Source organism: Haliotis asinina, chromosome 11 (assembly GCF_037392515.1).
Source record: "Haliotis asinina isolate JCU_RB_2024 chromosome 11, JCU_Hal_asi_v2, whole genome shotgun sequence".
NCBI classification, from domain to species: Eukaryota; Metazoa; Mollusca; class Gastropoda; order Lepetellida; family Haliotidae; genus Haliotis; species Haliotis asinina.
This window is the reverse complement of record NC_090290.1, coordinates 12910214-12925054: the sequence shown is the minus strand read 5'-3', so window position 1 is coordinate 12925054 and position 14841 is coordinate 12910214. Positions and strand designations below refer to the sequence as shown.

The window sequence follows — 14841 nt, the reverse complement described above, 5'->3', positions numbered from 1 at the left end:
GCTCTTTCCACATTGGAGACTGTTTAGAAAATGAGGAATGGTCGCCTTAGCAGTTGGTGCACTATTCTAAAATCACTGTCACAATCTTCACTTGTGTGTGTTTTCTCACCACAGTGAGCACACACAACAGGCAACGTGCAAGTATTTACACCATGCCCATATTTCTGGCATTTAAAACACCTGAGCGGGTGGCGGATGTAGGTGTCAACTTGAATGTTACAGTAGTCTGCTTTCACTGATTTGAGTGCATTTGGACATAAAGAAGTAAACAGATACGTGTTCGTTTTGATGGTTTCATTGTTTTTCCGAGTTGAAAAGCGCTTGACATAAAGCACACTTTGATCCTTTATTTCTGATACTATATCAAGGTCCGACATATCATCAAACAATCGATCAAAAAATGCATTTCAAAATCAGAAAATCACGATTAACAAATAGGCCAAGACCAAAATTGAAAGTCCAAATAAAAATTGTGCAATGATATATATATATATATATATATATATATATATATGTTCCATGCACAGGGCTTGGCATGATCAGCCGATTTTGTTGATCCGGGCCCATTCTACCTCCCGTCTAGGCGAAGTCAGGGCCGAAGTTTTGTGTTGAGCAACAGGAACTTGATTACAGTCCCCTATTCCCTCAACCACAAGGATCCCTTTCTGCGCCGGCACAGGGCCGCAACCCACGACAAACGGGTCGGTGGACCAAAATTCCCCCCGGGTCCACAACGGGGGTGAACGGCTCTCAGCGTTACCCAGGACCCACTACGAGGAGGTGGCCGTTCACGGGTGCCAGAAGTACAAGTCATGACATTTTTGGGACTAGAGACAGACCAGAGAGAGTATCCTCGTGGCCATTATGGTCAAGGTGGGTACCAGTGCATGGACAGTATCCCTTTCAAACCTCAAACATGGTTCCAAGAACGGCTGAATTCAGGATTTCAGTCGAAGCTTGTGCTGTGGAAGCAAGTCAAATGGCTCAGGCAGGGTTTGCGTACGTACTTGATCGGAGGAGATGCTTGAAAGTGTGTTCAATGTGGTGTGGTTCTCAAGAACTGGGACGTAGAGGATGATCCTTGGGTTGAACATGGAAATGGTCTCTAAACTGTCCGTATATGACCCAGGTAGGAGTACCTCAGAAGGAGGTGGTGCGCTGGGGTAGGCATGTAGCTGTATATGTAAAAGAGTGTGGTGGGCATTGTGTGGAATTGTGACTATTCGAGTCGATATTTGCATTGGATGGTGTCATTGGTTTATATGAAAGTCCTAACACACCTTTGAACCTGTGCTTTCGACGTATAGAAAATTGTTTTAAACCCTAATGTGTTTGACCAGCCTCAAATGCGTTAATTTGCATACACTCGGGTATGATTCGACTGCCATATAAAACAGCACCATCTTCATGATATGTGCAAGACACGCACCTGCTCAAGGGCACTCTGCACAATGGCTTCACTCTCGTGGTCCAAGGCTGACGTTGCCTCATCCAGCAGCAGAATCTTGGGGTTACGAACCAAAGCTCGAGCAATTGCTACCCGTTGTTTCTGTCCACCAGAGAGTTGTCCCCCTTGTTCTCCAACAACAGTGTCATATCCCTGAAAACATATATTTTAGATGTTATTACTTTTTTACATTATCAGTTTGGAACATTTAACTTCACATTTTTGTGCTGTAATAGTAAACTGCTTCAATAATCTACTGTTTTATAACAATGTTCAATTTAACGGTTTGGAAAAGAAATATCTTAAACGGTAACACAAACAAACAAACATTTTCATCAGTTTGTATCTGGAGTGGGTATTTGTGGTTTGGATTCTTCCCGTGTTATGGTTCACTGTTTGTTTTTAAGCACGATAGGTTTTGATAATTTTTGTACTTTTTCGATCATTTAATATATTCTGTATTAACAAAATATCAACAACGAATGTCTCATGCTATTCACCTGCGGTAGCTGTGTGATAAAGTCGTGTGCGTTGGCTTCTCTGGCCGCCTTCTCTATGCCAGCTCTGTCAATGCCCATGTTGCCATAGCAGATGTTGTCAGCAATAGTGGTTGCGAACAGGACGGGTTCTTGACTCACAATGCCGATATGCTGACGTAGCCAGCCAATATTGAAGTTTCGGATGTCAACACCATCAAGCAGAATCTAGGTATAAACGGAGATGAATACACATCGTACAAAGTATGCGTTTGCTCGTTTCTTCCAATTGGCACACTCAGCGATATCCCAGCCGCATACAGGTTGTCTGTAATTAATCTAATCTGGACCAGACAATCCAGTGACGAACAACAGGATCATCAATCTAAGAAATGACCTGTAAACCAAGTGAGCAAGTCTGACCACCCGAGCCAGTTAGTCGCCCCTTAAAAGCATAGAAGTATTCGAAGTAATGTTTATTAATGCCACCGTCTGAACCAGTTAGGCTGCATAAAAATAATTAAATGTTTCTTGGTCACATGTTTTTTTCAAAAGTGACGAGGGCGGAACACATTTTCTTTCAGAAAAACGGCTTGGGAAGTTTAGCATGTTTTAATGAGTCGTAAATTCAGTCTCACTCGTTCTTATAGACACTGATTCTTATAGTGGAAAAATGGATGATAAGGACGCGGCAAAGTCAAAATTATTTTTTTAAATGGCTGTACAAAAAAGGTTACGCGCACAAATAAAGTGACTCAACAATGCCCGAGAAACCTTTCACTTTTTTAATTTAGCCTTACGATCTGTGTAGAAAATACTTAACAGAGCTTCTTCCTAGATTGTAATAACCTCTGCATAGAAGAAACGTTAATTTACGTCGAAGATTCTTTGCAGAGTACGATAATTCAATCTGCAAAGACCACTGTGATATCACTTGTGTTTAGCAATGACATGCAGTAACTCACGGTTACAACTAAATTGCAGGGGCCCCTAGTTGAGTTTGTTATAATCATATTTGTATTTTGCCGAACGTATATAGCCAGCAACTGGCCAAGATACCAAACTAGTACAAACTGTGTTCAATACACTTGCTATGTCATGGATATTAGTAAAGGTGTCACCTGGCCATCATTTGGATCGTAAAAACGCTGCAGGAGCTGTATGGTCGTGCTCTTGCCACACCCACTTGGCCCAACGAGAGCGACTATCTTCCCCTTGGGTACCCTTAGGTTAAATCCTTTGAGAATCTGTTAAATGAGGAACGAAATAATTTCAATATATGACTATGAATGACAATTTGTTTTCTATTAAATTGACACACGTGGTTTCATCTTTGTTTTCATGAAGTGTCATTTATGTGTTGGCTTGGTTGTGTAACGTGCACAGATGCATAATACAGGTGAATGATAAAATAATAGCTGTCAGTATTGGATAATCTTTTCTGATTACACGTGCTCATTATGAAAGCTAATAAGGCGTACAACTTTAGAGATAACATGTACAACTTCTTGTCTTTTTCACAAATCAGCGTGTGCTGTAAGTACACTGTGCAAGAATCTACGAGGAAACGTCGCTAACAAGAAGCTGTAAACGGTAAACGTAAAGAAGTCATGAATTTATACAGAAAAAAATAAATTCTCTATTATATGTTTACAAGACATACACATTTCCGCAGAGTATGAGAACACAATGAGAAATGAATGGGGATTAGATTGTGTCACTGCCCCATATAAGTCAAATTCAAGAGGTGTAGCCATTCTTCTAAACAAAAACTTCGATTATAAAATATACAATATAGCTGAAGACGAAAATGGAAATTACATAATTTTAGATGTAACTGTTGATGGCCTAAGATTAACCCTTACAAATCTGTATGGGCTTAACTCTGATAGTCCTTCCTTTATATATCTTGATTTGACAAGATCGTAAACATGGGAAACGATTCAGTTGCAGTATGCGGAGATTGGAATCTAGTCCTGGACCCCTCCATAGACCTTGAAAACTATAGACACATCAATAACCCACAGGCTCGTAAGACTGTCTTGGACCAAATTGAAAACTGAAACTTAATAGATGCTCGGAGAGTACAAAATCCCAAAATAAAAAAGTATACATGGTGGAAAAAGAATCATCGCCAACAAGCTAGACTAGATTTCTTCATAGTATCCGAAGGCCTCTATGGAGTAGTTTATATTAAAGATATTTGTAATGACCACGGCTTTCTAACTTTTGCAGAACTTAAAAGAAATTCTGGCATCAAGGGTACTGTGCTTGACTTTAATCGTGTTATCGTTAGTATACCCAAACAGTGGAAAGACGTAATAAGAACAAAAAACAATTTGAATATATTGAAGTTATCTATGTGTTCTCCTTGGAACGATTTGATTAAACCTGGTAAAGGCTCAAGGATATTTTACGATAATCTCATATCTGACTATAACATTCCGAAAGTGTGTCTCAAATGGGACGGGGAACTTAGTAAGTTGCTGAATTGGAAAATCATAATTTCACAGTATAGACACTTCACGAAAAACACGAAACTTTTAGATTCTCAATACAAATTTTTACACAGAGTCATTTACACTAAGCGAGAGCTACTAAGAATGAAATTGGCAGATGATGACCTATGTACACCATGTGGCTCAGCTAGCGAGAATATTTACCATGTATATCTTGAGTGCCCAATCATCAAAATGATCTGGGCTGAATTTAAGAATTTCACAACCCAGTTTCTTGGCAAAACCTGCGAAACTTCTAACCACGATGTTCTATTTTGTTGGAGTGGAACCCATTTGCTCAACCACATGATTCCAGTAGCAAAGCGCCACATTTTCGTTATGAATATAAGAGGACACAAACCCAGTTTCACAATCTACAGAGCATTATTAAAGGACGTTTATGAGACAGAGAAATTTATCGATAAGAAAAACGTCAACATATCACTTTTATAGAAAATGGAATGTCATTGCTGCAATCGCGTAACTAGACACGAGCCTCTTGTATTCGCTGTATCATCTTTGTATCAGCTATATTGTTCAATCCAGATATTTCCAATACGAAACATATTGTACTGTCTGCCTTTCTACTATGCAATTTGTTACATTCTATTCTACCCATATATCCCGTTGAACTGCAACCAAGTAAAGTGAATAAAAGATTTCACAAAAACAGAAGCTGTAAACCATAAAGGTGTATTAATGATAATCCACCATCTATCAGATCAAACAGTTAGAACCAATCAAACAATTAAGGACAATACTGACAATATCGTATGATGTCCTTTTGAAATCCAAAAGTAAAGCGATAATATCGTGAGTTAGTAATGCAACATTGATCGTACACAATAAAGTTTGATTTCATGGAAGAAATCGATGAAATCTTAACTTCTCCATTAACTGACTCAAATCGAGATCAACGGACCACGTGTGTCTGCAGCAATACGATACCTGAGTGTCTGGCCTTGTAGGGTATGTGAAGCCAACATCCCGGAAGTCTATGTCTCCCAGCACTTGTGGCAGAAGGCCCTTTTCCGATGAACTGTCTATTGTCGGCACATGGTCTATGATGGCGAAGATCTTCCCAGCGACCGAAGAGGACGTGGAGAAGACCTCCAAGTAAGGGAAGGCCCGTCCCAGTGACGTTGATCCGATCATAACGTTCATTAATATCTACAACAATCCAATTTTGCACAATCTCTCATACTTGACATACTTTAATTCTTTCCAAAACGGACGCGAAGCTTTTGTTTTAGTTTACATCTGAAGAGCTGACCTTGTGAGTTCTTTCGTGATCCTGAAACAATGCCCTCTTGCCATCGCAAGTAACTGTCTTTGACAGTAAACTCCTCGTTAGATTCGGCTGGATATGGTAATGGCTGAACACATCGCAGGATTTGAAAATCAGGCTTTCGGATCAATCAAAAAACGTAAATGTACTGACCATCTGAGGCCTAGAAATGTACTATGACAAATACGTACGGGTATTATGACACCGGGGTCTATGGCTTCATTCTGGAGTAGATACACGCCATACCAAAACGATAAAGCAAAGTCGAGGAAGACGATCATCCAGAAGCCACTCGCTGTCAGCCCCACAGCCAGGCCCTTCTTAGCTGCCATGCTTTTCGCCTCGACGAGGTTGACATCGTACCTTGGGGTGTAATGCCGATCTGATCAATATTCGTGTTATAACTGGTCATGTAACGGGAAGGAACAAAGTGAACAAGGTTGCGGACATGTACCACTTTTGGAAACTTACTTGCATGGTCCTGGTGCCCACAAACATAAACTGAGCAATCGAATGCACGATCATCTGTGCAGGAAGCGCCCCTACCGTAGAACCTAACTCAGCCTAAGACAGGTACTGGTTCAGAAATCGCATCCCTGCCTAAATCAGACAATGTTTCTGTTCACGTAGAGTGTCCACACTGAGTCAAAAGGTTGAGTCACTGACTCAAAAGGAAGGTTTAAATTCAGATGAAGATGAAGATGAACCCTTATCACGTACCTGCTGCATGCTTTCTCCTGTCCCTGGAATGCGTGTACTGTCCGTATTGAACTGAACACTTCCTGCGCCACTGTACCTGCCTTAGCGTACTTCATCGCTTCCTGCTTCGTTACGTTCCGAGCATACTGGAAAAATGTGAACACCATGGGTGGAATGAACGAGCGATAATACGTTGATATTTTATATCACATACGCAATATTGCAGCCCTATCGCGATCAGAACAAGTAAATTATATTTATGGTCTGTGGAGAAATGACAATAAGTATCAGAGGTCATGTATAAAAAAAAATCATTTCAAAATTAAAACAACTAGTTTCTTAGCATTTGCCTCAGCATCAATTAAAACCTTGCAAAGGACCAGTTGTAACCAAACCTGGTCCACTGTTTTGCAGATCAAGAGGACGTACGGTGCCGAATCCAATGAAGAGGAACGAGAGACAAATATACGGCACATGCAGACAACACACCTTGATACATTTTAACGCATTATCAGTGTGATTGTATTAAAACGTAACTTGGAAAAGAGATTTCCTCAATGGAATTGAGACGACCATCGAAAGTTACCCGTGAAGAAATGACACTTGTAACAGACACCATGCTGGGTATAAGCAACTAACGGCTGGTCAGGCTCGCTGACTTGGTTGGTACGTTTCATCGCATCCCATCTTTATGATGCTCGTGCTGTTGATCACTTGATTGTTTGGTCTCGAATATTTACAGAGTGCGGTCACATAACAAGAATTGTGTCGTTAGTTAACAAGCTGCTATTGTAACTGGCATGTAATTTGGATTATGTACTTATGACATGTTGTAGACGTTAAACTCTTTGCCATATTTCTTATCCCAGCTAAAATGCCAAACTAGACCTGCAGTTAACTACCCACTTACTCCAATAAGAATTCCAGATATAAGCACGATAAAGGGGCTGAATGACAGGGCAACGAGTGCAAGTTTCCAGTACTGAGCAATTGATATGAGAACGGACGCCAGCCAGGTAGACGTCCACTGGAGGAACAGAGCCAGTTTGTCCCCCATCCCATCATGGATCTGCACCATATCCCTGAAGATTGAAAACACTAATCATCATACCATGGACTGTAGAATCAGTTAAACAGTGAGAGACACTTATCATCATATGATGTACCGTAACATCAATAAACCAAAGCGACACGATTGTCACCATACGATGTACGGTAGCATCGCCATACTAATGTGAAACCCGTGTCATCATACAATATGCTGTTGTATAAATTCACCATACCGAAACACGTGTCATCATGCGATGTGCTGTTATCAATACACCAAACCAATACATCACTAGCATACAAAAACAAAACGTTTAAACAGCAATTAACAACATCAGCATTCAGATCCGATTTCAGATTGAGAAAGCGCTTCCCTGGTTTGGGGGTGATCATAAGAACAAAGAAAACACAACGGTTTTTTTTTTCTTTTAAATAAATAAATATTCATATTGCTTTTGTATACATTTTCGATAAACCCTACGTTGTATAAACCTCCACACACATGTGGTGATAATACATTATTAATAATAAAACGAATTTAGTTTTGTTTACCCGTTTCCAAGTTGTCAAGTAAACATATTTATTGTAGGCAACGTTTTACAACGAAATCCTTTCATTTTCGATAGCATTTCCACTTTATATTTTGCCATTTCATTTTTCAAAGTAATGCCATTGGTGTATGTGGGAAAGACACTGAAATGATTAGATTATTTAGAAATCAAAATGTTTGCTGAAATCTTCTGAAAAATTGACTATTAAGTATACTATTTTGCATCAATTTGATAGGTGTTCTAACTGTCTATACAAGGTGTGATATAATACAAATAATGTCAAGTCGCAATGCTTCAGCAACTTACTCAGTGGGAGTATACTCACTCTGAGAACCTTGTAGTCAATTCGCCACTCTTGTGACTGTCAAACCAGGGAATGTCTTGTTTCATCACTGATCGATAGAAGAGGATCCTGATTTGTCGAATCTGACGTTCAGAAGTCCATGACCACATGGCCACTGCGAGGTAACCCATTACCAAAGCCAGCAGGCCAATTATGGTAAACGCGATGGCGATTCCAGACGTTTGTTCAAATAAATTTGCATACGGATTCGTCACATTTGTGCCAGTTACGCTGAAAACAGTCCATGTAAAACATTTAGTGACATATATTTCAGTATGTAGATGATGGCAACTTGGTTCAAAAACTGACGGCCATGTTTTTTTTTATTTATGACGACACGTGTGTATGTGTGTACTTTGTGTAACCTAATCGATTCTTGACTGTTGAACCCATAAGCACCAATGATGAGTGAAAAAAAGGTAAAGTGAATAATGTATCGACAGGTCCATGTTCACCAGTAAAGTGTTGTACATTTAGCTACAGGACTACAATATGCGTTTACGTCTATTAAACAATTTAGTAAGCAATGCAGTTAGAGGTTTAATTAACTTAGCATTACTATGTATGAATGCGGCCTGGTCGGTAGGCGACAAGAGAGAAAAAAGGATTAATATTTAGTACATTTTCCCATAAGTTATATCGTAAGTCAGAATATGACGGGCAGTTAATCAAAAAGTGGACTTCGTCCTCAATTCGCATTGCTATCACAAAATTTACAAATTGTATCCTCCAAGAGTGTTTTGGAGCGTGTAGATCTACCGATCTCTTTTTCCAGAGGTAAGGTTCCACAGCCTAGTTTACTTAGGATACTACGATGAGATCTAGGCGGAATTTCAGTGACGTATGGTTCGGCTGTTAATAATTTAGCCCCCTTTCCTTTGAAAGATTAAATCAGCATGGTATGTGATGTTAAAAGGTTAGTGGAATATTTATTGAGAAGCCATTCATAGCGAAGAAAGACAACTCTACTTCATCATCGGTGTGAAATTTATATCTGCATTTTGACCACCCAACCACAACACACCACCAAAGAGATTATAAAGTGCATTTGTACATTTTAAGAGACATCATCATTCAGATTGTGAGGATGGCTTGGGGTGGCTGCGTTTTGACAAAATAAATAACATCTAAATTCATCTAATGTGCATAGTGGCCCATTAATTCTATAAACTTCAATAAAAGATTTTGTTCTGTGATCAGTCAAGTCGTCAAACTTATACCCCTCATCTTTCTACATCAAGCTGGCCTCTTGTGATTGTGCGGTATTACACTATTACTTGCTCACTGGTCAGGAGGGGGGACATGGGTTGATGTACCCTCGATGTTCTTTTTAACATAAACAAACATCGAGGGTACATCAACCCATGGTCCCAAAGCAACCAGTGAAAATAGTATTTATCTTACCGAACACCTTAACCCCTTGGGTGCCACCGGGACATATATGTCCTTCCTCTTCAACCCTCTCTTTTGCATTCAATGGGAAATGTCCTGTTTTGTGATACCACCCACTATTATCTCAGACAAAGCTTAACTTCTTAAAATAACCTTTTGAAGTATGCTTCATAAAAAATGTCGCCATTTTGGACACAAGACGAATCGCTTGTAAGCGGGGTACACTGAAAATAATAGAAGACCTCTTAGTCAGTCTGAAAGCGACATTCATGTGTGAGGTAAGATAATGAAAATTATCAACAGTCATTCATTGTACACATGATTTCAGTTTGACCTTTGAAACAACTACTGGTCAACCGGCTACTTTTCGAGCTCAGGAAGCCACACACAGGAAGCTAAACACATCAACCCTCCCAGATCCGCACCTACTTGAACATATCTGTACACACATAAATCACGGTGAATCAAAGCACTAAATATTTGAAATGCTGGTTAGTTTTAGTGATTGGATTAAAGTGCGTTTAGGAAACATCTTTCATTACTTCATCGAATCGCGCATCTCTTCAGTTTTAGCTCAGTGAGCATAGAGTGCGTGCTCCATTCACGCACTAAACTGCGTTTGCACACAGCTACACTTACTCTTCACGGGTATGAAAACGTGAAAGTTGTTCCTCTTACCAAATCACCAGTGACCGTGTGTTTTATACTCACTCGTCCTTTAACTTCACAAAATGCGCTCTGATATGCGTTCTTTACCTAATAAAATGCAGTGAATGTATGGATAGTGTGATATTAAAATTCAATAAAAGATTTTGAGTACACTCGAGTCGGCAAACTCATAACATAAATAATCCAGAATTATAAGAATCCAGAAATATAATTTCTGAATGGCCCAATAATATTGTGTCACTAATAGTGTAATATCGATTAGGTCACGCAATTGTGACACACCTGGTCCGGAAGGGAGTGGGGCTTAAGGGTTCAACAGTTCAAAATCGATTAGGTCACATAAGGGGACATTGCACTTAGCAATATTCCAGATCTATGGCGAGGGTCTGTAAGGTAAGTAATCACATTGTCTGCACCAGACAATCCAGTGATCAACGACATGAGCATCTGTCTGCGCATCTGAGAACCGATTAGATGTGTCAATACAGTCAGCTAAAACCTGACCACCCGATCCCGTTAGTTACCTCTTACGACAAGCATATTTCCCTTTTGTAGCAAATATTGGTTGGTGAAGACCTATTCCATCCCGGATCTGCGCGGGAACGTTATTAAATGGCAATGTATTTACATGTATGAAAACTCACTTGTTTGAACTGCTGCCGCCTACAAAGACACTGATGACTCTTCCAAAGAAAAGGAGATTTACAGGGAGCAAGATGCCGGACACAACTGCCGTCAACGTTCCCACAAACATCAACAACGCGTCCTTTTTGTCCGCGAAGCGGAACTGAAGTCAATAAGAAGACATTGTGACCAAACTGGCATACAGTCAACTGATTATTACGTAGACAGACAGATCTTTTTGAGGCTTACATTATTACATTGTGTTACATCTTTAACATGTGGCATTTGGGGTTAAGGATATTCTGAACTGAAATCTCGACACATGTTGACAAAAGTGGCTTTGTGTCACTGTCATTATAAGGCAACACTTTAGATTGGAACCGCAAATATCGGACGCTGTCACCTCCAATGACCTCAGAGGAAATGTCAGTAGAAGGCAGGAGTATGTCAGATCAGTCCATTGGACACTGGACAAATTGAACTTACATGCAAAAAAAGTGAGTACGGTTGTTTGGTGGGGTTTTTTTTTTCACATAGCGTTACCATTTCAGCCATTTCACGACAATATTTCAAAACAAGAAGGCTACGATCCTGTTCCATAATAAATTTGACGTATTATTGTAACAACAGTGTCGGCCACTTGCTTTCCAATTTTGAGACGCTTTTGGTATATTTGAAAACTCTTCAGTAGATGAAATATCATTGGGACTGTGTACGAAACTTCCAGTGGTAATTGCATCTGTGTTTATACAAGTAATAAAAATGTATTGTTTAGCTGCTAGAATACTCGTCAGAAACGTATGTCCTGTATGAATGCTCAACATTGTTTAAAAAACCTGAAACCTTTACACCTAAATTGCATGTTCTACGTATATACAGTTTTAAGATATTCCAAAACTCGGTCACACATATACTGATGTCAAAGACATGCATTATACTCTTAGGTTCAGTTTACTGTCCTTTGGCGACAAGCTTTTATATAATGTATATATGTTTCATTTAATCATCAAACATGTTCACGATATAGATGAAATATTGCCGATGTGACGTTAAATATTAATTCACTCACTCACTCTCAGGTTCAGACAAATAGACCAAACATTTTTGTCTACCAAATTCATTCTTAGCAATTCCCCCTTTATAACACACAGTTATAAATAAATCTGTACTCAACGTCCGAAAGCTTTTTGGCCTTTACTTTTCCAAGGAATATGTATGGCAATGTGACTTTCCCACTTAAAACAACGGTTGGACAACTGACCATTTGCCAAAACACATTTCACACTATCAAAGGTGAAAACTAAATGATAGCAGGTGTGCGTAAAGTCAAATTAACTCGTTTACGTTTCATGTTGTTCACTGTATACATGTATCCATGATCTCGGAATATTATCAATAACTTGTATGAAGTCTATAAATGAACCTCTCACTTCCTCTGCATTTATTTAAGGAGTGCGATCCATTTGCGTTGCAAAGAACCTTGAAGATATGAATACTTTTGTATACCAATTTTCTATCATCAGCTCAGAATATTAACACTGATGATTCAACAAGTGTAAATCGCCAGTGTAAGAATTCAACTAAAATAGTGTCCAAATTATCAGGTCATTGGTGAGTTTAGATCTACACCATGAGTGAAAGTATTCTTCCAGTATTGTTTTACAATAGTTGAGAAACTATCATTAATATTTCCTCCTGGGAAAGAGAAGTATTTAAATCCGGAACTTACAAAGAATGATTCTGCGATAGCTTCTTTTGATAATGGCAATCAATAAGAATCTACAAAAGTTTTACTATCCGTCATTCTTAAATCACTTTCTCTGTAGCCCCTCTTCAAACACTCTTTTTGAATATTTTCTGATTTATCATTCCAAATGTAATTATACAACATTTTCTCTATGTCCGTAATAAAGAGTTTAGGAGGATAGGCTAAACCCGAGAATATATGTACCAAGCCAGAGACACCAAAGGTTGTCTGCATTTCAAACCTTGTACTGAGAAAAAATTATAGATCTACATATTGGAAACCAACATCAACTCACCAACTTGAGAAAAGTGACTTTCTTATCCTCATCACTGTCCTTTGAAGACAGTGCATTATCCTGTGTATGTAGATTTCCGTTACTAGGTGCCGCCTTGTCGGCGTCACTAGGGATATCGTGCACTGCAGCAACACCGTTAGACTCGTTGCCGGTGTGATTAAACGAGCGTAGTTGTGGTTCTTGGGATTTAGAATTGAACGGCATGGTGTTTATTGTCGATCAACTCGTCGGTAAATGCCAGACTGGTAATAACTTTCATCCACACTAGAATGGGTAAATTAGCTTCATTTGATGATTACATGATTGTGTCCTGTCCATTGTTTCGATACCTGAAAACAGATACATGTATGCTTGTGCAATAACGGCTGACAGTCCTCGTGAAACAGTATGGAGGGAATTCATCAATACATAAAATGTTCCGTATTGTCAAAATATGTCATTACAAGCCATGCTAATCCTAGGCAATGGCTAATGGAATCGAATGGTCAGACTGATGACTTAGTTCAGTCTGTCAAAACGAAACAGTGATTTCTGGGTAAGCCTGTCAGTGCAACAAATAATCATGATGCACACGGACATGTTTAGATCGCACAGGGTAGGAATGTCTACACGAAATGTGCTCTTCCCTGTGGATCGCATACCGTGACTGCACTTTGACATTTTCACTTGTGACTGCGCAAGTATAGCCAGGTGATAAAATAGAAGATCCTATGTTTTCCCCACAATATCACTCACAAACTCACGGACTAAACAGATAAAGGATTTAAGTTAGCTTTGTTAGCCCAACATGATGACATACATTTGTTGGCATCATAAAGCTGGGCCATTACATCGGAGTTCGACACAGTTTCATGGTATATTTCTTCTTTAACATGAAATGCTTACAATGTCAAAGACTAGACGCCTACCATCCTTGAGAGGGAATATTAATTGTTACTGCGGGTGATGGATACACTCACGTTTACTCCGAACAGAGTGGGTAAACTTCGCAGTATATACACGGCTATGTATAGGTCCGTTTCTCAGATGGTGTCCAGGTCATGTCATGGATAGTTGGATAGCACCTCGAGTCAAACTTCTTGATACATCACAACTCGTAGCGTATTTGTAACCAGTCATCTCAAATAACAACACCCACATTAGGCAAGGATAAAGGCAATCGCTTTCGTAACATCCATCCCGTAATAGCAAATGAAAGTACTTGGGGCAGGCCGTACGCGGCCTTCATTGTGACGTAGAGTCGACCAAGCGCATCGAAGCTTTTGATGTCTGCCCAAATACAGCGGTGGACCTGTATGCACCCGTGGAAAGTGTTGTTTGGGAATGAGGGTGTTAAGGGTCTACCGACCCAAGTATTCAACGGCTCGGGTATCTTGTTGTTCAAGTGCCCCGGAACGTGTGATGGACACCTGCCAATTTATCCAACAGGGGAAGACATGTCATCCTAAGGGTTTCTTCCTCATTTATAATACCACATAAGCAATTTAACGTATGCACAAACACACACACACACACTGATAACGCTTTAACCACTAGACTACCCGTACGTCTGTCTTATAGTGGAAACTGTGCAGAACACAAACACTTCGTCTAATACTCGTTATATCCATGTCGATTTTTCTAAACAACTTGGACTGTAGGCATAATATTCTAAGTATTAACATGTACATTAAATTAATCATTGCTGGGGGCATATATAACGATCGTATTTCATAATATGTTAATCGATTTTCATATGTTGAAATACGGTGTTGAACCGTGCAAG

General features: G+C 39.5%; 1 protein-coding gene across 1 annotated transcript in view; it reads right to left on the bottom strand.

Annotated features, from left to right (window-relative positions):
• The window catches only part of LOC137256155 (ATP-dependent translocase ABCB1-like), a 54054-nt gene extending 39815 nt beyond the window's left edge, over positions 1 to 14239 (bottom strand). Inside the window, exons 1-11 of the mRNA XM_067793860.1 lie at positions 14036 to 14239; positions 13077 to 13405; positions 11055 to 11197; positions 8332 to 8580; positions 7319 to 7490; positions 6430 to 6554; positions 5901 to 6072; positions 5370 to 5591; positions 3045 to 3170; positions 1948 to 2151; positions 1430 to 1600 (exon numbers count right to left, since the gene is read on the bottom strand). Coding sequence (XP_067649961.1) covers positions 1430 to 1600; positions 1948 to 2151; positions 3045 to 3170; positions 5370 to 5591; positions 5901 to 6072; positions 6430 to 6554; positions 7319 to 7490; positions 8332 to 8580; positions 11055 to 11197; positions 13077 to 13280 — 1788 coding nt within the window. The 5' untranslated portion in view covers positions 13281 to 13405; positions 14036 to 14239. The remainder of the gene's footprint in view (positions 1 to 1429; positions 1601 to 1947; positions 2152 to 3044; positions 3171 to 5369; positions 5592 to 5900; positions 6073 to 6429; positions 6555 to 7318; positions 7491 to 8331; positions 8581 to 11054; positions 11198 to 13076; positions 13406 to 14035) is intronic.
• Between the last annotated feature and the right edge of the window lie 602 nt (positions 14240 to 14841).